The 25,658-nt window shown below is 37.3% G+C and overlaps 1 protein-coding gene and 1 pseudogene across 1 annotated transcript in view; both read left to right on the forward strand.

The window, feature by feature from the left end:
- Nucleotides 1–1,755: 1,755 nt before the first annotated feature.
- The window catches only part of FIG4 (FIG4 phosphoinositide 5-phosphatase), a 131,317-nt gene continuing 107,414 nt past the window's right edge, over nt 1,756–25,658 (forward strand). The window contains exons 1-3 of the mRNA XM_049771169.1: nt 1,756–1,947; nt 20,092–20,190; nt 21,975–22,098. Of these exons, the coding sequence (XP_049627126.1) occupies nt 1,882–1,947; nt 20,092–20,190; nt 21,975–22,098 (289 nt within the window). The 5' untranslated portion in view covers nt 1,756–1,881. The remainder of the gene's footprint in view (nt 1,948–20,091; nt 20,191–21,974; nt 22,099–25,658) is intronic.
- LOC126006147 (arf-GAP with dual PH domain-containing protein 2-like) lies at nt 5,764–7,182 on the forward strand (annotated as a pseudogene).

Below are 25,658 nucleotides of genomic sequence, written 5' to 3' on the forward strand. Positions count from 1 at the left end.
TGGCATTTTACTTAGGAAATATGAGGAAGGAGAGTTAGAGAAAGGGGAACACGCTCCAGGGTAAACAAAGGGTTGTCCACAGTGGAAAAAAAAAGTGCCGTTAATCAAGGGAATTATATATACCCCAAGCTGGGTTGCAGGTGACTCACAAGTAGGAAGAGCACCCCATAAATTTTAAGAAAAATGGAACACCCTGAGTATGCAGATATGGTATGTCCCATAAAGTAAAGGGAAACAGTTACTTAGCAGTTCAGACAGGTGTGTAGGCAAAGTTCAAACTAGAGAAATGCCAGTGCTGATTTAAAAAAAAATTCTTAAAATTCATTACCAAGAACACATCACCTGCATGCCTTTTTTAAAGATATATATTTAAAATGCTGCTCGAATTAAACATAATATCAAATATTACAACATGGTATGTATTTGTACTATAATTCAACACATATTCTTCCCCCTTAAATTATTAGCAGTTGAGAACCCTTCTAGAGGTAGGTTTTGAGATTCATAGGTGTTGCACCTCCTGAAAATCCAAACGCTTCTGTACAAGCTAGGTTAGCAGTCACTTTTAAAGGAGTTTAGTAATTATAGAATAAAGACTCGTAGCGGTTTTAAAAATCCATAATTTACTCAAGAGATCCCAAAGTGTAGTTTTGCAATAAAAGGAACTGGCTCTGAGGTCCAGCATGAAGTGGGGTTCCATTCAACACTTAGCCAAATGCCTTGGGGTGGGGGATTTGGCGCCTGCTTACCTGGCTGCTGCTAATCCTAGTCTATTTCGCTACAGCTCCCAGACTGCAGGAGCTGTTGGCAGTTGCCTAGGGAACCCTGGACGCTGGGCAGGTCGGGGCGGGGCTTCGTGAGTGACAGATTTTTTTCTCACGTTAAAATACTCATCGTTGTATCTCCCAACTTTAAATAGACCCATTTTCACAAATACATAAGGTGACGATAAAAGAGGAAACAACAACAATTTAAGGTGAAGATAAGAGAGAGGAACTTACAGATCTGTATTTTAAACCCTAAATTGCCCAAACCGAAAGTTTATATGTATATGTATATATATATTACACATATAGTGAAGCTACATATATACATCTTATATACATAATATATAATATATTACATATTCTAATACTACTTATATATGGTGAAGTATATTTATAAGTAGCTTCACTACATATGTACAATACACAAATATTACACTCGACTGCACATTGTTAGAATTTATTAGTGTTTAACTTTAGATACCAATATCTGGCAAAATAAAGACTTCGATTTCAGTGATTTAGAAGTCATTTCTGGAATGACTTGAATAACTCCGAATAAAATGGAGATGTTTGATTCTCACAATAGAGACGTGAGGGAAAAAACACCTGAACTCGGTTTAGGACCATGAATAAGTTTCCCTGAAAGTAAGGGAAACGTAGGTGAAGGAAACCCCTCACATTTGGGGCTGGATGAGTATGATATCATGGGAGATCCGCTCCAAGGGAAGGAAGTAACTCAGTGGCTCCGAGAATCCAGTGACAGCTTTGCTCTAGCAATCTTTTCTCCACCCACTTTTTCTCTGCCCTAAACAATGATGGCAACTGTGGCTTCCTTTCTGAGAAGTGCGCAGGCGCAAGGCACCTGTCTACGCCCCTTCTAGGGCACAGCCTCCTGCCCTCCCGGCTTCTAGGGCGGGGCTTGTTTGGAGGTGGAGCCCAAGAATCCGGAAACCACTAGGTTGTGGGTCTTCTGAGTGCCTAGTGGTGCATTTGATCCTGGGTGCATCTGTGGTCCAGGGTCTGAGGTGACATTTCTGCCAACCACGTGGGGGTGGCTGCACAATCTGGGCTGCGGCCTGGTGCCCTGTTTCTGGGTACCCTATTTGCTCTGGCCATGCTCTCCGCTGCCGCCCCCCTTATCAGCTCGGTCCAGAAGTTGGTTCTGTACGAGACCAGAGCTGTAAGTACTCAGCCCTGCGGGCGCGGGAGGGAGGAAGGCGACCAAGTGCTCGGGGACTTTAGGACTAGAACAGGATGCCCTGTCCTGTATCCCAGTCCTGTCCAGGCACTGCATTGTTGGTGTGTTTTGGGGGAGGGGAGTGTCTTGGCCCAGTTATGGGCACCCTGGCACTGCTGGTTTTGTTGTGTTTCCATTGAAAAGTCGCATTTGGAATACACTTAGAACAGGTGTTGGCATTTGAGAAAGTATCCATGAGTTTACTGCATTGTTTCCACTTTTTATATTCGAGTTCTACAGTTTGCTACTATACAAACAGTAATATGTGTGTGTGGGGTAAACTATTCAGTAACGTTTTCTCTTTTTCAGTTCTTACCATTTCTTGCCTGATGTTGAATTACATGCAGGCATACTGTTTGACATTTTTTCAACACATTAAAAAAATTGGATAGCCATGCAACATAGTTATCAGTCGAATTAGTAGATCAATTTTTTTGTATTAACTAGTTCTCTAAAATTTAGGGAATTGAGTTTACAGAAGTACATACTCTGTCCATAGTGTGGCTGGCAAATAAAAATGGCTTTAAACATTTTTAATTTGTCAGTATATACTAGGGTCTGCACTTAAAATGACATTCCATGATGTCAAGATTGCAAACTCGGCCTGATGCATGCCCAGGAGAAGCGATTTCTTGTACTTTAGTTGCTACCTCATTATGTATCTTTACATCCCATATATGAGATTGTTCTGCATCTGTCTTTTTCCTTCTGACCGATTTCTAGAGTGAAAAAAGTTTAAGAAGCATTGGTCTGAGTTATGGAAACTAACTTTGGCCAGAGTGGAGATAAAAGAATTTTTCAGAAGGATACTAGAAGGGTGGCTGCAAAATAAATCCCTGGTGGAATGCAACTCCCAAAGCTATATGGGAAGGCATGAATAATAGGGTTTGGGAACCCTCTCAGTGAACTATCAAGGACCTAGCACAGGTGCAAGGAGATGGGTGATGGACTCAGACGTTATTCAGAATCTGTCCCTGAGTAGATATATTACTGTGATCAAGAAGGCCTGGAGTAATTTGCCTATGGAATTATTTCTGTATTTTAGGGAAAGTTCAGATTAGGGTACTCTCCATGAGAATTATCTGTGGCATTTAGTACCTGAACTTCACAAAGAGTGGTGAGTTTAGTTAGAAAAATAAGTACACTGACAACTATCATGACAGTGGTAGTAGTGAGAGAAATAGAATGCCCATCTCCAATATAGGCAGGGAGTGGGGAAGGAGAGAGATAGGAGCATTGGTGGTGAGAAAGTTGCATTGATGAAGGGGTGTTCTTTTTTTTAATGACTGAAACCCAACTACAAACATGTTTGTTTATAATCATGATGCCTAAATAAAAATATTAATACAAAAATAATACCTGAACCTCAAAATGCCATTAATAAAATTGAAGATTTTAGCAGAATTCTGGCAAAAAAGTCTGGTTTAGGGTACGTAAATAACATAGAAAAAAGCATAACATTGCTAGCAACTAAGCAGATCCTAGAATTAAAAGAAAAAAACAACCAAAACTCTTAGAATGTAATATTATTATTAAAACAAACTACTAGTAGGTAATAAACTCTAGCTGTTAGAGTAATATTAGATATTAAGTAATAATATCTCTTATTATTTCATACTATTATTATGAAACACTTATGAAAAAAATTCATAAAACTTACGTTTCATAATAATAGTATGAAACATTTTTGTTAGAAACTGGTAATAGCACTATGTATATTTTATTATTTAATACTTATACAAATTTTAATTGTTATATATGGAACATTTCTGTATCAGGAATTTGTCATGTATATATTGTTATTAATGCTTATGAACATTTTAATTGGTAAATGCTGATACTACTACCTTTACTACTATTGCTGTTGTTCAGTGAGGAAGGATTTAAGGCAGGAGAGCTGCACGACAATGCTACTAAAAGTCATCTGGATAATGGAGCCAGACACAGTTTGTAACTGGTCTATGACAATATAACTGTCAAAATTGAGTGGGTGTAAGGAGAAATATTTATAACACTTTGGCAATTTAATTATATTTCTGAGAAGTCAGATAATTTAGAACATTAAATTTGTATGTCCTTGCCTTTTTACTTTTAGCATTTTATTATAGAAATTTTAACTATTTACAAAGTAAGCAATTACTTATTACCTACCTCCAAAAACTAATAGCAATCTTGGCCTTGATTACCTAAAAGTCATTCCACTCCTACTCGTTTTTTATTTATAATGTTATTTTCAAAATTAAAAATATTTAATAAAACTTTTTATATGTTGGAAAGTTTTATTGGTAACAGCCAATAGTTTGGAATATTTGAAAAAATGCCACTAAAGTAATCATCATGCTTTTTTTAAGTTGAAATGTGCAAATATAAACCATAGAATTTGGATAGAAGTATGAATATATACTTCCTAGACACTATTTTCACTCCCACACTATATCCTGTGGTTTTCTGCTTAAATCCCTTAGCCAAAAGAATTTTATACTATTCTTCTCATTTCCTAGTTACACAAAGTGAGTCTGCATTCCTTGTAATACAACTTTTTTTTTTTTTTAAGTAAAAGCTTGCTTTATCAAAGGTATTGAGGAAGGAGAGGGAGAGGAAGGAGAGGATAAGAAAGGTAGAGGGTAATACACTCAAGAAAGAACATGAGCTTCTTCAACAATAAAGCCTTGGTACACAACCCAACATGAAGACAGGAAAGTCTACGTCTCAAGAGAGGAGAGATGTAGGCAAAGAATCTTTCACTACAGTTTCCCACAGATGGGTTACTGCAGTTATCTACAAGGTTGCTAGGCTTCTGCATGTTACTGCAATAAGCTGCAAATCTGCCTGCTGCTCAGCTGCTGTAAGGCTGCAGAGGTCCAAGACTGCCAGGGCTGTAGGTTGAATGCTGAAAGACCCTGAGGTGCGGCAAAGCTGTAAGGATTGTGTGGGGCCTAGCTGCTGGGAGGCCAAGAGCCCACCCAAGGACCAACTTGTAGTGACTGCCCCCTTGGGACAGAGGGAAGAGGGAGAGAGAGTATCCTTTCTTATTCTTCCTGGAGTCTAATGCCTGCTGCTGCTATGGGGGGGGTGGGGTTCAGAGAGAGGGAAAGAAAGGGGAGGCCTGGAGGAGAAAGAGAGAGAAGGAAAGAGAGAGAGAGATACAAAGCAGGCAGCATCTCATCAATGCTTTATCTCTGGCCTCCTGTGGGCCAGCAGCTGCTCTGTTCACTATCCTGGACCCCTCTCTATGATCCAAGTTTTTCTTTTTATATCCAACATGGCAGGGAGCGTGTCCAAAGGGCATGTTCAGGTTCAACTGTCATTATGGTGGGGGTATCCAAGGGGTGTGTCCAAGTCCAACTGTCATTACATAAACACCCTGGTACACAACCCAGCATTAAAAAAGGAAAGTCTACATTTCAAGAGGGAAGAGTTGCAGGCCACATGTGTATGCAGGCACCATGTATATAGATCCAAGTAGCATATGTGCCTGTAGTTCTTACTTTATTCTATATTGTGAAATTGAGTGAAAAATTTGAAGATTCTTGATATGCTTTTAAACAAAATATATTAAATATATATACACATATAATGATGAAATCTTGTCATTTACAACATGGATATATCCATGTATCACTTATCCATCTATAAGTGAAATATGCTAGACAGAGAAGGATAATCACATTTCACTCATCTGTATAGATATAAAGGCTGTGAATGGGCAGCTGCGGGCAGGGGGTGGTGGCGCTGGCCCCATTGAGACTCCGGGGGGACATGGGTGACCACAAGTGCAAATAGAAGCGGCTGCTAGAGCCTCTGCAGGTAGCGGTCATGGCACTCGTGCTGTCTGTGGGCTGGTGAATCCTGACTGGTCCTCTTACAAGTTGGGTGTCTTCATTTGAACTGCCCTGGGGTCCATCACAACTTTCCTGACATCAGCAGAGTTAAATCCATGAAACTTGATGTCTGGAATGACAATATTATGGAGTTTATTACCCACAATGGGAACCTGTGTGTGAAAGCTGAGTACGAAGCCAGAGTCCCTGATTTCTACTATGTCCCCCAGGCCAGCGACTGCCTGGTCTTTCTTTTTTAAAATATCTATCTATCTATCTATCTATCTATCTATCTATCTATCTATCTATCTATCTATCTATCTATCTATTATCTATCTATCTATCTATCATCTATCTATCTGAGATATTATATATATTATTATATATCTTCATTTAAGCACCATGGTTACAAACAGTATGTGGTTGGGTTTCGGTGATAACAAGTACACCCTCCTTCACCAGTGTCTACCTGGTCTTAAAGGAATAATGGATTTGACTAAGGATGAGAAACAAGAGTCTATGGCTGATAGGAAAACTCTTTTGCCTCAATGGAGCAGAGAAGAGCTCATGTGGAAGTGAGGAAGAGACAACAAACAGTTCCTGAGCAGGAGGTTTGTCTGCCTGGCCAGAGAGAGTCTCCTGAAGTACTACACTGAAGAGGAGGGGAATGGACCCAAAGCTGTCACCAGCACTAGGATTTGAATGCCACCTTCCAGACAGAGAAGGTTGGGACTTCCCACGGGCTGCAGATCACCTATAGAAGGTCACTTCTGGAACCTGTTTGTATACCATGAAAGAGACAAGAAGATAGTGGACTGATTCAACTCCCTCCATGCAGCTTGGCTGCAGTACCTGAAGGAGGCCTTTCCTGAGCTCCCTGAGTCTGAGTTCGTTTCCTTCATCACCTGAAACTACCTCAAACAAGGCTTCATGGAAAAGACTGGCCCAAAGCAGAGAGAACCTTTTTTAAAAAAGGAGTTTTCCTTGGATTCCAAGGAGAGCAGGCTGGTCTATTATAAGCATTCACTGGATGCCTTTGAGTAGGCAAGATATTCTTGGGGAGCAATGACCCAGGGGTACAAAATGCACAAGTACCTGCCCAAGGGTGTCTTGGGGGAACTGATGGAAAGCTGGGTTCACCGTGGTCACCCCTGAGTGGAGATGTGTTCTCACCCGCCCCAGCGAGAAGGAGCAGTGCAAGTGAGTGGAGAGTTTCCGAGATGTCTTCTTCCACCCCCCCTTGACACTCCTCAACTTTTTCACAACATCCACAGACATTGCTGGCCATAGTAGTCGAATTATCAAAGTGTGTGCTGACCATTGGTTACTGAAGGAGGAGAAGGAGTTCTCACTTTGATCCTGGTATCCCTGCAGGAGTGCTCCATGGCGGGCAGCTAGTGCTAGCCACGAGTGCAAAGACTGAAGCTTTGGCTTTTATCTGTTTTTTCCCTGGGCCTCCCTAGTTTCCTGCTTTGGAGGTTGGGGGTCTGGGATATATTCGTTGGCCCAAAACTTCTGAAGTATAGGCATTACTATGAAAAGGCATCCACAGCATCATTCAAGTGTCGTGCTTCAAAACAATAATTTTTATGTTTTTTATGGGTCACACTCAATGGTGCTCACTGGTTACTTCTGGCTCTTTATTCAGGATTCACCTCTGGTGGTGCTCAGGGAAACACATGGGATGCTGGGAATTAAACCTGGGCTGGCTGTGTGCAAGGCAACTGCCCTACCCTCTATACTATAGTTCCAGTTCCTAAAACAATAAAAATTTTAATCAGGATCTAAACTATGAAGATATGATTTGACAAATCTGAATTAGGGATTTTCTGCAAAACAACTGAACTGTTTGTCACAGTCATGAAAGATAAATTAGGGAGACACATCTTCTCAAGGAAAGGATCATGGCAACCAAATATAATCCATAATTTTTGACTGGCTCCTGAGCAAAAAAAGTAGAATGACAATAAAAAAATAATTAAAATAGATGGTAGGGAGTTTGAGTGACAGTACCGGGCCTTGCAAGCAGCTAACCTGGGTTTGTTCTCTAGCATGACATAAGGTACACTACCAGGTGTGTACTCAGGGGAGTGCAGTGTCACCCCAAGGGGTAAGCCCTGCCAGACATGTCCCTAAAATAAAATAAAATAAAATAAAACAGATATATGGGAAAGTTTGAATATTGATGTATATTAGTTAACATTGTAAGATTTTAATGATTCTGTATTTGTAGGATGTCTGAAGGAGAAAAACATAATATGTAATGCCTACAGCTGACCTATATAGATCAGCAGAAATAAGTGTACATATGTAGAGCATATACATATGTATCTAATTCGAATGTTTATATATATGTATATGTATAAAGCTCAAGAAATAAAATGAGCCTTTTTGCAAATGTTAGCAGTTAATAAGTATAGATGGTCTTTTTTGTTTTACTGTGCACATTTTCTATAGCTATAAAAGCACTCAAATGAAACTTTTACAAACTTACTTTTCACTCTTCTGAAGTGGTTTTATCTATATGTGTCTAAACAGTTCCTGGAGGAGTTGCATTTTAGAGGAAATTTCAGGCTAATAACAATAATCAAGTAACCAACACTTCCTCCGCCCCCCCCAAGAAATACAGGCTATGTATAGGGAGAGGTAAATAGACAAAAGATAAACTAAGTAATACAAGTTCTTTTTAATTAAAAGACCAATGATTAAAGTTTTAGTAAAGGGAAAGGGGAAGAATTAGGAAGAAAGTGGATGGGAGGGGGCACAAATGTCAGGACAAAACTAATTTATAATGTATATAAAACCTATACAGTGCTATATAAAACAATAGTACTTAAAATAATTTTTAGAAGGAAAATGCTTAAAACTAAAATAGTTGACTTGTGGTGATTTAGTATAAAAATGACTGCTTTTCTTACATACATGCATGAACTCCAAGTGGAACACAATAGGTTCCATTTATCAGGAAATTCAGTATCTACTAACATTACCATCTTCTTTTAAAATGACAGACTAATCAATCACTCACTTTTTATCTGAAGGAAGATGAGCTTTTTTTGAAAAGAGAAGAAATTTTAAGTTGTCTGACAGCTTCAATTAGTGTTAAACTTCACTTGAACCTTTGCATTAAAGGTGCTCTTTTTAAAGATCAACTGAAAGTTATTTCTCACAGTCTAACTGTATTACAAGTCGGCCTCATTTGCTCATTCCAGCCATGTATATCAGGGAGCCAAGAAAGAATAACAAGGCTCTAAATAGTCAACAGGAAGTTCTCTGAGTTTAATCTTGAAAACAAGCTTATAATTTCTATACTTTACTAATGGTGAAGATTCAATCCTCTACAAACCTGTGAGGACTTTGTTGCATTCTAAATCAGCTTATTTATTTTATTTTACTTTATTTTATTTATGTAGTTAGTTTTGAGGCAACTCTCAGCATTGCTCAGTGCTTACTCCTGTGTCTGTGCTTAGGTATCACTTTTGGTAGTGTGCAGAGGACCATATGGGATGCTGAGGATCAAACCCAGGTTGGAAAGTATCTTACCTACTGTTCCATGGTTCCATTTCCTAAATTAGCCTATTTTTAAATAAAGATTAAAATGTTTAAATTTTATTTGATTTTAATTTTAAAAAAAATTATGGAATAGATACTATGGAATTTCAGGGATTTAACATTACATCTCTGCATGTATATATTTACACCCACACCATTGATATTCTATGGTATTTTACCCCCTCCCAAAAAACTCCCTATTCTCCTTTCGTCTCTTCCCATCCCCTTCTACTTTGTCACCACCATAATTTACTCCAAGTGTAGAGTCTTGTTTTTTGTTTTTTTCTTTTTTGTTTGTTTTTGTTTTGTTTGGGTAACTCTTGGCAGCACTCAGAAATTACACCTGGCAGGCACAGGGACCATATGGCATGCTGGAATTTGAACCATCCTCTGTCCTGAATCAGTTGTGAGCAAGGCAAACGTCCTACTGCTGTGCTATCTCTCTGGCCCTATAGAATTTTGTTTTATATTTATTTATTTTTTTGCTTTTGGGCTACACCGGACAGTGGTAAAGGGCTAATCTCAGTTCAGTACTCAAATATTGCTTCTGATAACATTTGTTATTTGTGGGACCATGTAATACTAATATAAAACCTGGAAGCAAAGCATTTGCTCCAATTCAAGTTATGTTGTTTGCCAGTATGTTGGAATTACTCATATTCTACATGTGAGTGATACATATCATTGTGCTCAAATTCTTAATGTATTTTACTTAGCATAGTCATCTTAAGATCATTCATTTTGTTCAAAAGGCATGGTTTTATTTTTCAGTGGCATTTCGTTAATTCATCTATCAATGCTTATTAAATTGAGTCAATATGTTAGCTATTGTGATCAATACTCTAGTGAACATAGGAGTGTGAATATCTTTTTGAGTTAGTCTTTTGACATCCTATTTAATACCTATAAATGTATTGCTGGATAATATAATATGGGATTTATTTATTGTTTGTTTTTGGGTCATAACTGGCTTGGGTTACTCCTGCCTCTGCCCTCAGGAATCACTCTTGACGGGTTTAGGTGCCATATAGGATGCTGAGAATAGGACCTGGGTTGACTGCATGCAAGGCAAGCACTTTATCTACTTTTGCAAGGCAAACGCCGCTGTGCTATCTCTCCGGCTTCATACCACTTCATACCATTTTTAAGAGTCTTCACTAATTTTCATTCTGATGTACAGTGTACCAGAATTACTCTTTTTGTTTGTTCTTACCTTCATTTGTTCCCAGTTTTTTTAGTTATTTGCCATTCTTATGGCTGAGGTGATAGCAAAGTGATTTTGTTATACATTTCACATTTCACTAATAGTGATTTTGAGCTCTTTTCATATGTATATATATGTATATATATATGTGTATATATATATATATATATATATATATATATATATATATAGGCTATCTGTCTTCTTTGGAGAAATGTCTGTTCTTGTATTTTGTCCATTAAGAATTGGATTGCTTGACCTTTTGACTGAGTTGAGAGTTAGAAATCTATATATATTTTTATATATTTTATATATGTATGTATATATGCATTAACTCCTGTCAGATATATGCAATGTGAATATCCTTTCCCAATTTCTAGGTTGCTTTTTTATTTTTATGGTTTGTACTTTTCCTTTGGAGGGTTTTTTTGCTTTGGAGGGTTTTAACCTGGCAGTATTTAGGAGCCACTCCTGGTGATGTTTGGAGAACTGGTTTGTTTGTTTGCTTGCTTTTGTTTTGGGGCCATTTCTGGCATCACTCAAAGGTTACTCCTGGCTCTGTGCTCAGAAAGCGCTCCTGGCAGGTTCAGGGGACCATATAGGATGCTGGAAATCGAACCCAGCTCCATCCTGAGTTGGCCACATTACCTCTGTGATATCTCTCCGGCCCCTGATAACATTTTTGTTTTTCGTTGTTGTTGTTGTTGTTGTTGTTTTGGTCTTGGTTTTGGGGCTACACCTGGTGACACCCAGGGGTTACTCCTGGCTATGTGCTCAGAAATCGGTCCTGACTTGGGGGACCATATGGGATGTTGGGGGCTCAAACCACAATCTGTCCTAGACCGTTTTGCAAGGCAAATGCCCTATCGCTTGTGCCACCACCCTGGCCTCTGTATGTGGTATAGTTTGGCTGGAAGCCACACACTGTTCCTTTACTATCTCTGTTACTCACAAAAGCATTTTACTTTGATGCACTACCATTTGTTTATTTTTTATTATATTTTCTTTAACTCTGAAATTGGGTTTATAAATATATATCTCTGATGTTGATATCTCAGGTCTCTTGATTTCTTTTAAGTATTTTATGCATCTAACATCCAAATCTTTGATCCGTTTTAAGTTTATTATTGTAGTATAGGTAACATATTTACAACAGTGTTAATATTTATTGTTTTTTTTTTGTGCGCAACATGGTGGTTGTATTTCCCCTCCACCAAAGAGTACAAAACCTTCCATTGATGCTTATCCATTTCTTCTTACTCTCTCTCCTACCCTTTACTGCTTGATTATCTGAGTTTTGTCATTGAAGACCAAGGGATTTTTTTATACTGTCTATTTTCTTTTTTTCCTCTTTGATACAGATGAATGAAACTATCTTTGTCTGGAAGGTTTACTGTTTTTTCCACTATTGGTCTTGCCAATGATAGGTTGGTTCTTCCAACAGTTACTAGTGGCTGGTGCACATCAGTCTGTTTCAGAGTCCTATCCCTTACCTATATATTCCATCTTAAGGTAACCTATTTTAAGATAGATTCACATGTCTTTTAGGAAAACCAGGTCCTGGGCTGATAATGTTTTTTATTTTCCTGTGATATATAATTTCTTATACTTTTATGGGGTTGCTTGCCAACATCTCTTCCATTATTTTACCAGAAATAAAGTTGTGTGTTTTGTTATTGCTGTGTTTGAGGTGTTCTCTGTATATATTGAATCCTTGTTGAATATGTGTGTGCAATTATCTTCCCAATCACTGCGGCTTCTTTTTTGTTTTGTTGCAAGTTTCTCTCACTGTGCAGAATCAAGCATTTTCATGGATAGTGATGAATAACTCAGAAGAGAGCCAGGTTGATTATCTTTCATTTTAGTGTCCATTTAACAGGTTTTTTTGGTATAGTAATTATTCCATATAATTCATCCAAAATCCTGCTCTCCCCATCCCTTCAAACATATCTATAAACATGTCTACAAATGTTTTTCCCAGTGGATTGATTTATGTGCACCTCCATGTATGTATGCATTTACACAGTCCCAGCTGATGCATGCCTGATTTATGGAAATCTTCAAGGCTGTAATTACCACACTACTGACTTCCCTCATTCTTTTAAGTGTTTTATTTACCTCCTTAGTCACTCTAACTGATTTCATACTGCCTGTTCTTGAGATAACCTTTCTGTCTCCTACAGTTTCTCATTGGAACTTATCATAAATATAACCTCAGCTATGTACATATTTCCTATGTTAGGTTCTCTTTTCAGTCTTACTTTCTTGGCACAGTGGCTCAACGTTAGACTAGTTGCTCCACCCTCCTATTTGCAGTCTGATGGCCATCCTGAGACCTCTTTTCATCATTCTGTGGCTTTTTACCAGTTGGTTCATGAGAAAGGCTTTAATGAATCTTACATTTCTGTCTCCAGAGATAAGAAAAGCATAAAATTTCTTTACTTACAGAGGTTCTATTCATAACAGACATTTCCTGCCCAATGTCATATGAGTTCTGTTTTGTATTCCCTCCGCCCTCCTAGGATTCAACTTTCTAAGAATATTCTAAGATGTTTGGGAGGAATGGAAATTTCAATCTTTTGTATTTTCTGCAGAAGAACTGACCTCTTCCTCCATTTTTCTATGCTATTTATTTGTTCCTACCTCATCATTAAGACTGCCTATGTCACTTACAAACTCTTATAGTCAAACTCTCTGGGTTCTTTGCCATCTTCATCTTACTTGATTTCAAGTCTGATTTGATGTAAATGTGACTGCTCTGATCATTTCCAAATATTCTTTTCCACTTGCTTTGAGGACTCCACTCCTATCTCTTTGGATTTGGGGGCCATACTCAACAGTGCTCTGGATTATTCCTAACTTTTCATTAAGAACCACTTTGGAAGGGCTTGGGGGACCAAATGGGGTGCCAGGGTCAATCTCAAGTTGGCCCTGTGTAAAGCAAGTGCCTCTGTTCTGTCTCTCCAGCTACAATTCCACATTGTTTTGATAACTACCAATCACTGGCTCTTTCTCTTTGTCTTCTAAGCTAGTTCTTTCTCCCTATCCATCCTGAATAATTTTTTGAGTGTCTCTGACTAATTTTGGATTTGGGGGGACTTAGTTTCTATCTTCATCCCTAGTATTTTTAACACAGCCCCTTTTATGTGGTGATAATAGCTACTGCGATTCTCTGCATACTTGTAGTTTGATCTGCTTGGGCATGTTGTAAACAGAACTCCCTTTTTTTTTTTAACTCCCTCATAACTGCTTCTTTTCCAATTATTCCTATTAGTAACTGGGGCCACCTTTTGGCTAGTTAACCAAAAATATAATTAGATTAGTTACTTTCATTTTTAATCAAAGCCATTAATAAATTGTATCTCCAATGCATATATTTTCTCTTAGATGCCTAGCTCTGTCTTAAACATATTGAGACATTAGCTATTAGATTATCAAATGAATAAAATCAATAGAAAACTAGGTAATTGTAAAAATAAAATGAACTCCTTAAAATATTAAAGTTAGAAAAGACAGAAAGTAGGGTTACTATTTCTAGATTAAAAGATGTTGAAAATACACTGGGACCAAATTCTGCACATAATCCTGACAGGATTCAGGTTTTAAAAAGTCAGGTAGAGTGGGTATTAAAGGGACACAGGAAAGTTGTATATGGAGTGATATATATGTATGACATATATGCACATATATACTATTATGTTTGTGGACTTACCATTGTGTGGGATAATATCCTCATTTTAAGTGGAGATATACATTGAAATTTTAGGCGATGGGTTATGATACTGCAATTTATTTTAAAAGGGTTAGAAGTAAAAAGAAAGCTTTTCTGAGAACAGGAGAAGAAAGAAAGCAAATATAGCAAAGTATTAGCTATCAATAACTCTAGGAGAAGATCATATGAATACAATTATACTACTCCATTATTTTTCATGGTTCTATTAAGCTTTCTGTAGACTTGGAAATATTTCAGTGTAATAAAGATTACTTGTATAGTGGAGAAGAATTTCAGCAAAATATTTTTTAGACAAAATTAAACAGGCATACATTTTGAAGTATTATACTAAATGCAACAAAGCCTACACATACATATAGTTACAGAAATGGTACGTGTTTAATGGGAATAAACATAATAGAATCAAGCATCTCTGAATTTCTTTGAAAAAGTTGATGTGAATTTACACAAAAGTCAATTTAAAGTAGATGAAAGACACTGAGATTAGACCCAAATCCATAAAATTAATTGAGAAAAATATAAGCAGAACACTCTAAGACTTAGACCTCAAAGAAGTTTTAGATGATTCGATGCCACTGGCAAGGACTATAGCATCAAATCTGAATAAATGAGACTACATCAAACTAAAAAGTTCCTATATGGCAAAGAAATGTGGGCTAAAAGTAGAAGATATCTAGCTGAATGAGAGAAAATTTTTGCACTCAATATAGGATATGCAGAGTAGTCACAAAGGTTAACACCATAAAACCTAAAAACCCTATCAAAAAATGGAGAGAGAAAATAAACAGACACTTCTCTGAGGAAGACCAACAGATGGCCAATAGACACATGTAAAATGCTCATTATAACTTATGAGGGAAATCCAAATTAAGACAACAATGAGATACCATCTTACACCAGTGAGGATGGCACATACAAAAATAATGGGAACAATCTCTGTTGGTGGAGATGTGGTGAAAAAGGAACTCTAATCCACAGATGATAGGAATGATGCCTGGTCCTACCCCTATGGAAAACAGTATGGAGGGGTCTCAGTAAACTCAAAATTGATATGATCCAGCATTCTCTCCTTTAGGTATCTGTCCCTAGGGGAGATAAACATTCACCCAAAAAAGATGTATGCACACCACTATTCATTGCAGCACTCAGTATAATAGCCAAGACTTGGAATCTATCTAGATGTCCAACAACAGAAGAGTGGATCATAAAGATCTACATATATACAATGGAATACTAAATAGTTGCAAGGAATGTTGCAATCATGCAATCTGCAGCAACATGGGTAGAACTGGAAGACATTATGTTAAAAAAGTAAGCCAGAAGAAGATGTATAAATAATGATATAACTTATATGTGGTATTTAGAATAACTGCATGGAGAAACGCAATGTTCTAAATGGGAGTTGTCTTAAACACCCTTGACCCCAAAGTATAGTGAGGAGAAGGAATGAAACTGAGTATAAGAGGAGAAACACAAATATGAAAGGATGGGGGCCAGGGGCCAAGTGGTCTCAGATACATTGGTGTTGGCTTACTGGTCCCACTCCAGTCAATATTTATACTTCACCCTAGTGTGTGATCTGGGGCTAGGATTATTGGATTATTCCCTACTTCGTATTCTTCTCCTACCCTAGGGTATGGCCTGGTTCTCACCAATAAAAGCAGGGGTCTGAGGAAGACAGGCATTCATTCTTAGGTCTTTCTCCACTAAACTGTTTTCCTTCTTAGGAGCAGAAAGCTTGTGTGATGTGATTCCTTGCTTGAGTGCTAGATCTCCTAAACCAGGGTTCTCAAACTCGCGGCCCGCGGGCCTTTTGCAGCCCTCCGTACAACATTTTGTGGCCCGCGGCCGGCCTTCAAATATCGCAGTATTCGCGATTATTCGCTTACCAAATAATCGCAATAAAAATCGTATTAGTAAGAAAAAAAAATCGCATTAAACATTCGCATACCCCAAGCAGTTCCATTTGGGGTATGCAAATGTTTAATGCGATTTTTTGCGATTTTTTTTTCTTACTAATGCGATTTTTTTTATTGCGAATATTCGGTAAGCGAAATCCCTTATGCGGAACTGCCTCACCCCGACTTTGCTTCCTGAGGCCCCCAGGTAAATTGAGTTTGAGACCCCTGTCCTAAACCCTTCATTGTACCTTTTCACTGTGTGGATTATTTCCTGCGTCAACGTTTGCTTGCAGTCTTATGCCTCACCAGATCCCCGTTTTGGAGTCTGGGGCTCCGATTATACATGAGTAGTGCTGAAAAATGATAGAACTAAATATCCAAGCCAACGTCAGCAACAATGGAATTAAGAAATCCAAACTTTAACTATCTAAACTTAAAAATGGGCCTGTTATATTTGTCAGCGTGGGGGTTGGGATGGTGGTGGTATGGGATGTACTTGGGGAATATTGATGGAGGGAGGTGGACACTTGTGGGACTAATACTTATTCAACGTATGTCTGAAAACCAGTTATGAAGGACTTTGTAAATCACAATGGTTTCAATAAAATCTTCAAGAGAAACCTACATTAACAATAAAAATAAAAAATAAAAAAATTGTTGTGAGCGTGGATGGCCAGCAGAGGGCAGTGCAGGAGAATGTTTCTGGGCGCAGCCTGGGAACTGAGCTTCTCTTTCCTCTAAACTGGCTCCACATGAGGTCGCTAGTTCCTGCAGGAAAGATCTTTTAGTATTCCTAATCACAAGAGTGCTTTAGTGTGGCTCCTTATACTGCTCCCCTTATCTTTCTCCTTGCTCAGAGCAGCCTTTTAATTAGGTGGATTTTAACTCTTGGCTTCCTGGAGTCTTTGGAAGGGTATAGCATTAGAAAGGGTAAATTTTCTGCCCTTTTATGGCTATGCTACAGGGCCAAGAATGTATCTACTTAGTAGCATCTAGGTTTAGCAAGCAAGACGTAGGTCTGTCTTACTTAGTGTCAACAGCTAATTAATAATCCTACTGCAATCGATATTTACTGGGATCAAGCCGGAGAGAAAATACAACGAGCTGGGTGTTTGCCTTGCATGCTTCCTACCTGAGTTTGATACCAGCACCTCATATGGTCCCCTGAGCTCTGCCAGAAATGAGTCAGGAGTAATCCCTGTTCACTGACATGTGATGTGCCTCTTACTGAATGATTGAATTAAAAGTTTTTCCTATGAACATATTCAAAATATGATGGATTAGTGTAAATGTTGGAAAAAGTATATGGTATTATTAAGGTGGTTAGTTGTGGTTCTTTCACCTAGTGTTTAACCTAATGCCTGTGGAACCAGAGTGCCTTTAGACAGGGGAATTAATCAGAAAGCACTGAGTACAGGGAGGTGAATTCCTGCTTCCTGAGTTACTTATAATTAGGTTACTAGAAGTAAGCGCTCAATTTTTATATAAACGCAGAGATGGATGGAGAGAGCTATGAGATGTTTATTGCAAAAAGAGATGGTGGGTATAATTTCTGTACTGGGTACATTGAGTTCTGTGTAGATTCTTGAAGGTCAGACTTAGCACTGTGATATCCTCTCTGAACAGCATGTTCTGACCCTCAGCAGCTAAGTCAAGTGTCTCTTCTCTGCTGTTATTGCATTATGGTATCTGTTTGTAGTTGTAATTTGCGTTTTCTTTTCTAAAGAAAGTGAGTGATTAAAATAAATTTTTGCATGTTCCTAGTTAAGTTCTATTCTAGCCCTGCACATGTGTTTCTGCCCTTGGGATATTTTTTCTGGATTTATTTGGGTGTAGGAGTTTTTTTCCAAACAAGAATATCCTTGTTAATGTCCTAAATATTAGAGAGAAGAATGTTACCATTCATTGGCTACCTTCTTGTTGAGTATTATTCACTGTTTTATAGTTTTTAAGCACTTTATCTCTTAATCTAGTTCTTCAACAAACACACCAAATATCTTCTTTCAGATCTGTATACTTGCCTTTTTCTCTCTTGGAGCTGGTTTTTCTCAAGAACTCAAAATGGTTTTTGAGGATGGGGACACACACACACACACACACACACACACACACACACACACACACACACACACACACACACAACTAACTATTCAAGCTACTTTTCTTAGACTGATTCCCTCTCCTCTCAGTTGTAGATTGGGTCTCAGGAAGGCAGTTAGTTGAGACCAGACTCCATCTACAACTTCCTCCCTTTTTCTGTCCCTGATTTCTGAGCTGTTACCCAGGACATCAAATTAGCTTACAATTTTTTCATTTATTTATTCATTCATCATTTTAGTTTTGGGCCCATACTCCTGGCTCTATATTTAGGGATCACTCCAAGTGGTACCTGGGGGCTATCTGGTATCGGGGATAGAATCAGGATTGGCTGTATTGGGAGCAAGTGCTCCAACCCCTGTACTATCTCTTCAGACCAATTTATGGACTTTTTATTGTTACTCTTTTATTTCCACATTAGAACAGATTATGTTCTACAGACTAGACCTTTGTTAGTCTGACTAGTCTTCCTTTGAAGACTTTTATTTCCTAATAATCTTATTTATAATCTAGAAGTTTAGATCAGACCTTTATATACAAATACACTTAATAATAAGACCTCTATTTTTGCAAATTTAATGTTAAAACAATATAACTGAATGATCCTATTCTGACATATGTAAAATCTTACCTTGAAGAGTGTACCTTTTTGGGGGGGGTTTGGTTTTTGGGTCACACTCAGCAGCGATCAGGGGTTACTCTGAGCTTTATGCTCAGAAATCTCTCCTGGCAGGCTCCGGGGACCATATGGAATGCCGGGATTTGAACCACTGACCGCCTATTTTTAAGATTTAATTCAAATCTTGACTTTATTGACATTTTCTGCCTCTGTATTAATTCACATTCATCTTTTCTGCTTAGAATTTCTGCTTTAGTCAACATAACTTCAATTTGACCTTTAATCTTGAGAACCTCATTACTTGATTATATGTCTGTGTCTAATCTAATCAATGAATGATAAGATGCCAGTTGACTGCGGCAATGTCTTTTAATTTTTGGAATGTCCAAAATTGCCACTTTAGAAAGGACAATTTTGAATTAATTTGTCTTAATTTATTTTTGCTAGTGGAACTTTATTTTCTTAAATGTAATTGAAAATATTCATCTAACTTTGCTTTTCCTAAAAGGATTTTTATTTAACCATAAGATTATTCTTTTTTACAGTTTCACTATTCATTTTACCCTCCATGTTCTTTTAAGAAGACTAATGTGTTTAAGTAAAATGCTCCAAGGAAGTATTTCAGGAAAGACAGAATATTAATTATTTCCTGTAGCTTATCTATAAAAAGCTTTTGAGAATGTACACTCATCTTAATCTTTTATAGGACTTTGCAGTCGATTTTAATAGCTACTATCTTAAAGTCATTTTTAGTCTTCTCTAGAAATTTTATAAAGATATATTTGATAAATATCAATATTTTAGTAGCTATACTTATCTAATTATATGTTGAGTTTTCTGATTCTTAACAGAATTGCTTCTTCCTGTAAAAGTTTAAACATCGGTCTCCAGCCTGTGTACAACATAATTAAATTCACCTGACCTGGTTTCTGAGCACATTTCAGATGTCAGATTGATGCTTATCATAACACCATGAAGACTATTCCATTTTAAAACTGACCTCTGGAAATCAGTCTTTCCTTAAATTTACCAGTTATATTGAACAGGATTTTTTTTTAAAGTAATCTGACTTTTATTAATGTGTTTAATCTCAAAACTGAAAGTGGTTCTAAAGTGTGTGTCTTGAAAAATTGATGTATGTCATAACTTTTCCTTTGTAGAGATACTTTCTAGTTGGGAGCAATCATGCAGAAACAAAGTATCGCGTTTTGAAAATTGATCGAACTGAACCAAAAGATTTGGTCATCATTGATGATAGAGTAAGTATATTGTAAAGCTGACTACAAAGTAGAAACTTATGAACTATATTTTATATTTTTAAAGATATGAGCTATCCTTATGGCCTTTTAGTTAAATAACATTTAATCATACATCCAAAAAGTGCAAATATTTTTGACTTATTACCATTTAAATCTAAAAAATTATTTTGGGCCATATCTGACTGTGTTCAGGGCTTACTCTTAGCTCTGCACTAATGATCATGCCTAGCAGACTCAGGGAACCACATGGGATATGGCAATTGAATCCGGGTGGGCCCTGTACAAGGTAAGTGGTCTACCCCCTGTATTATTACTCTGACTCCCATTTGAATGTTCAATCTGGTTTCTAGAAATCATCTATGTTAGGAATTATGCCACAGTTTACTTTTTTCCCCATTTTGATTTATTTTAAAAGTAAGCTTTTGAGGTCAGATAATGAATATATATTTTGAATCTTTAAAGTTATTAACTTTTGACTCTGGAAACAACCAAGATGCCCTTCAACAGACGAATGGCTAAAGAAACTGTGGTACATATACACAATGGAATATTATGCAGCTGTCAGGAGAGATAAAGTCATGAAATTTTCCTATACATGGATGTACACGGAATCTATTATGCTGAGTGAAATAAGTCAGAGAGAGAGAGAAAGACGCAGAATGGTCTCACTCATCTATGGGTTTTAAGAAAAATGAAAGACATTCTTGCAATAATAACTTTCAGACACAAAAGAGAAAAGAGCTGGAAGTTACAGCTCACCTCATGAAGCTCACCACAAACAGGGATGAGTTTAGTTAGAGAAATAACTAAGTTTCGAACTATCCTAATAATGAGAATGTACACGGGAAATAGAAAGCCTGTCTAGAGTACAGGTGGGGGTTGGGTGGGGAGGAGGGAGATTTGGGACATTGGTGATGGGAATGTTGCACTGGTGATGGGTGGTGTTCTTTACATGACTGAAACCCAAACACAATCATGTATGTAATAAATTTGTTTAAATAAAAAAATAAAAAAATTAACTTTTTAAGCATTCAGAAAACTACTTATAGTACATCTACCATAGAATTTTCTGTTTAAATTACTATACTTTTAATCTGTGCTACTTCAAGTCACAGAGGAGTTATATACTGCAAACATTTAATATACTTTGAAAAGAAATCTCTAGGTGATCTTCAAATGACTTGCTCTAATCTATAGAAATGTTAAATGTTCTAATAAGATGTTATAGTATCTGAAGTCAATAAATACAGAGAACTTATTCAGGTGCCATAAAAATATGAGATTGTCCTTCTTTAAAAGTGAAATGAGTGCCTGAGAGATAATACAGCAGGTAGGTAGGTGCTTGTCTTGCAAATAGCTGATCTGGTTTCAATCCTGGACCTGTCACATGGTCCCCCAGCCACTCCGGGGATGATCCTTGAGCACAAAGCCCTGAGCAATGCTGCTTGTGGCTCCAAAAACATAAAAATAGAAGAAAAAATCTTAAGAGTGAGATGCTATATGGTGGTGTTAAACAGTTGATATTAACTCTTTGAATATAAACATGCTCTATATTGAGATTTGTTTTAAATAGATTTATAACCATTTTTAAATACTAGGGACTTTTTTGGCATTAAAAATGATAACTGAGTCATCAGTTATTCCAGAAATTTATATTCCTATTTCAGAAATTTATATAAAAAGCTAATAGTGCTTATAGGCAACTTTTAATTTGTAGCAGTAAGTGAAAAAAAATAATCAAAAGCAAGACCACAAGCTGACTGATTAAATTTGCTTATTTTCAGCATGAGTACACTCAGCAAGAAGTGAGAGAGCTTCTTGGCCGCTTGGATCTAGGAAATAGAACAAAGACAGGGCAGAAAGGTTCTTCTGGATTATTTCGAGCAGTTTCTGCTTTTGGTATTGTAGGTAAGAAAAATGCCTCCATGTTCTGTTTCTTTCCCATCCTTTGTGCTACTTAATGGGAGCTTGCAAAGTTATTTAGTTTTATATTTATGATCCATCAGTGGTAGCTTTTTTGTTTGTTTGTTTGTTTGTTTAAAACTTCACTACCATTCAGATATGAGACTGTCTTTAGGTAGTACTTAAACTGTGCTCATTTTCATAGCATTTTACAAACAAAAGTGAAATTTATTTTGGCCTTTAAGGCATCTGCTGTTGCATTGTTAAGCAATGAAAAGTAAAGCTTAACTTGGGCTGTATGCATAGTCCCTGCCATTTAGCGAGTGACCAAAGAGGTACTGATTAAAAAAAAATCAGTTTTAAAGAGTAACAAGGATTTTTCACAAGGATGTACGTAGCTGAAAAGTGTCATAATTTTTTCTTTGAATGCTTCTTGCTTTCTTGATCATGGACAAACTTTGCTCTCTATAACCACAGTCTGTCAGAACCTTTGCTGTTTGAAATCATTATCAGTAAGATAATATTCCCTTCTGGCCTGGACATACCTTATCCACTTTAACATAGAAAAGCATCAGTTTCTTAGGACACAGTCTGTTGCTATGCTAACCTTATCTTTTTCATGGAGATGGCAGCTCCAAGTCTACTTCTCAGTCTAGACTTGATTTTTATCATTTTTAATACTTCAGCCTCGTTAAAATTTTACTGAAATACTACCTTTTCCCCTCCAACCCTTAATAAGTTCCTTAGTATTTTTCTTTCACTCACAAACATGGTAGTGACTCTAGGGCATTTGCCACATGGCCTCTGAGGCCTATGTGAGAGGCCCCAGAGTTCTACGGCATGTCATGGTCCCTGTCACAGCAGGCCAGTCAGCCTGTCTTTGATGTAGAGAGATGTGTTTCTCTTTAGAGTTAGGTTGATTGAACTTGGATGAGGGATAAAAACCAATATACAAGGGACAACTCCAAGACTGCAATTAAGAGCCAAGCCATCAGAGATGGTCCATGTGTGTTGGTTTTATCTCTCATCCTAGACCAGTCTCTCATCCTAGGAGCATATCCTGTGTTACAGAGGATGTCTGTATATATCTAAACTAGAGCCAACAGTATTGTACGAATGGAACTCAGACTACACCAATTAAATTTTAAACCGTTTCTGTCAAGGAGACAGGTTGGGGGATGGGAGGGAATCTGGAGACAGTGGCTGAGGAATGCAGACACTGGTGGGGGAATTGGAGCTGCTAACATTGTGTGCCTAAAGTTCTGTTATCAACAACTTTGCAAATCATTGTGCCTAAATAAAAATAAAAATTGCTTTTAAAAAAGTAGAACATTTAGAGCAACACTTAAAGAAAAAAAAAAGAAGAGCTAAGCAGAATAGTAAAAGTGTTATTGGAGATGACATAAAAGTTTAAATGACTTCAGTCTGGAATAGCCAGAAAAACTTTCTAGGCCAAGGAACAAGATTTGGGTGAACTTGACCACTGTTTCTGTACAAAGGCAGCAGAAATGTGGCTGAACATATGTACAGAATTACATCATGTCCTACTAGATTTGACTAGGTAAAATGGAAGCAGTTGGATTTTGAATAATTAATAATAATAATAATAGTAATAAATGATGGATCATCCATAAGACTCTATGGAATTCCTTTAAATAATAAGCTGCCCTTGAATTGCTGCTAACTGGAAAAACCAAGCTATTTGTCATATGAACTTTTGTTTGTTTTGGGTCATATCCAATAGAGATCAGGACTTGCTATCTCTCTGGCTCTACTGACTTCAGTTTTAAAAAAAATTAAACACAATATTTGTATGCTTATGACTACTCTGGTCTCTGAGGCACAAAATTACAGAGGATTTTTTTTACATTTTTACTTGCATTTTAAAACATTTCTGAGGTGAAAAATGACTTCTTTCCGTTACATGTTTGTTTTTCAAAATTAGAAAAGGTAGATATTCTCCCCACCTGCTCAGTTAAGAGACCATGTTACAGGATCCTTACATGACCTTGGAAAGCTAGACTTGGTTCAAGCAAACAAACCACACTGTAAGCCTTGCTTTGTTATAATATAGATGGCCAAGAGATAATGCCTTTATCATTAGTATGAATACATTTAAACAAAATAGAGTAGCCTCTATTCTCTTTTGATCTCAGATGGTATAAATCAATTATCTGTTGAACGTGCTCTACATTACAACTCTGCCACATGAAAGAAAAAGATTTGGGTGGATGTGGGAAGAGAAACTCCTATAGGGGTGAAGCAAAGTCACAAACCCAAAGCATGTGGGTGCTGTAAGCCACAGAGCATGCTGGATTGAGACCCTCATCTCTCCTAGCTTTGGGTGCCGGTAGGAGGCACAAGTAGCCCCAGCAAAGCCTTATGCTTCATTCATTTATTTATTTTGCCACTTAAATATCTGTTTTTCTTAAAACATCCAGACTGTATTTTTGACTGAACTATCCATATCCTAGATGTTAACATAATCCACGTAGTTCATAATTTATTATATGATTTCAAATACTTATATTAAGTTTCTTATTATGCATTTTCTGCTTTTTGTTTGTTTGGGGGCCACACCTGGTGGTGCTCAGGGGTTACTCCTGGCTCTGCTCTCAGAAATTGCTCCTGGCTCGGGGGATCATATGGGATGCTGGGGTTCGAACTCACGCCCATCCGGGGTCAGCCACATGCAAGGCAAATGCTCTACCTCTGTGCTACCACTCTGGCCTCACATTTTCTGTTTTGTGACTATTTGTTGACACTTTGATTATAATCAATCATATATGTAATCATAGTTATAATTATAATCCATGTGAAATTTATCACTATACTCTCACAGCTCATATGTCATTTCATTAGGTTCATTTTGTGTTTTAAGTGGCTGCAAGGGAAAACCAACAGTGGTCAATGACCAGTTTCTCTTGCTATTACTTCTGCTCAGTCTTAACAGATCTTTAGAGAGTACATGCTTAATGAGTAAGTGTGGGTGCTTATAGTCTGTGACACTTAACTGTAATTTTTAATGGAAATTTCCTAAGGTATGTAATGTTGTATGCTTCATTAGTCAGGGCTTATTACTCATAATTGAACCTTTCTTGATGATGAAGTAGAATAAAATGAGGAGCAGTTATTGAACTGTGCTTAAAAATAGCTGCCCTTGGGTATTCTCAAATTATATCAAGCAGTATTCCTTTATATTAAATTTCTACTAGCTTGCCATACTGTTTTTTTTATGGGTCTTTTATTATACTTCATTGATCTTGATTTTGGCACTCTTTTATATCTCATTATAAAAGTTCTCAATAAGTAAGCTTAAAATACCAAAAGATTTATTTTCATCAGTTGATAACCAGGTTTACAATCAGATAGTTATTTTGTACACAAGAATTAAGTTGTAAACTATAGCTGAAGACAAAGGGTATCTCCAGATTGATTTGCATCATGAGCTCTCTTAGGTTTCAGATTGCTTGGATGGTTAAATCATTGAAAGAATGACCTCATAGGGCCAGAGAGAAAGTATAGCAGAGTGCTTGTCTTGAACACGGTTAGCATGGGGTTGGATC

The sequence above is a fragment of the Suncus etruscus genome, chromosome 4, assembly GCF_024139225.1.
Source record: "Suncus etruscus isolate mSunEtr1 chromosome 4, mSunEtr1.pri.cur, whole genome shotgun sequence".
NCBI classification, from domain to species: Eukaryota; Metazoa; Chordata; class Mammalia; order Eulipotyphla; family Soricidae; genus Suncus; species Suncus etruscus.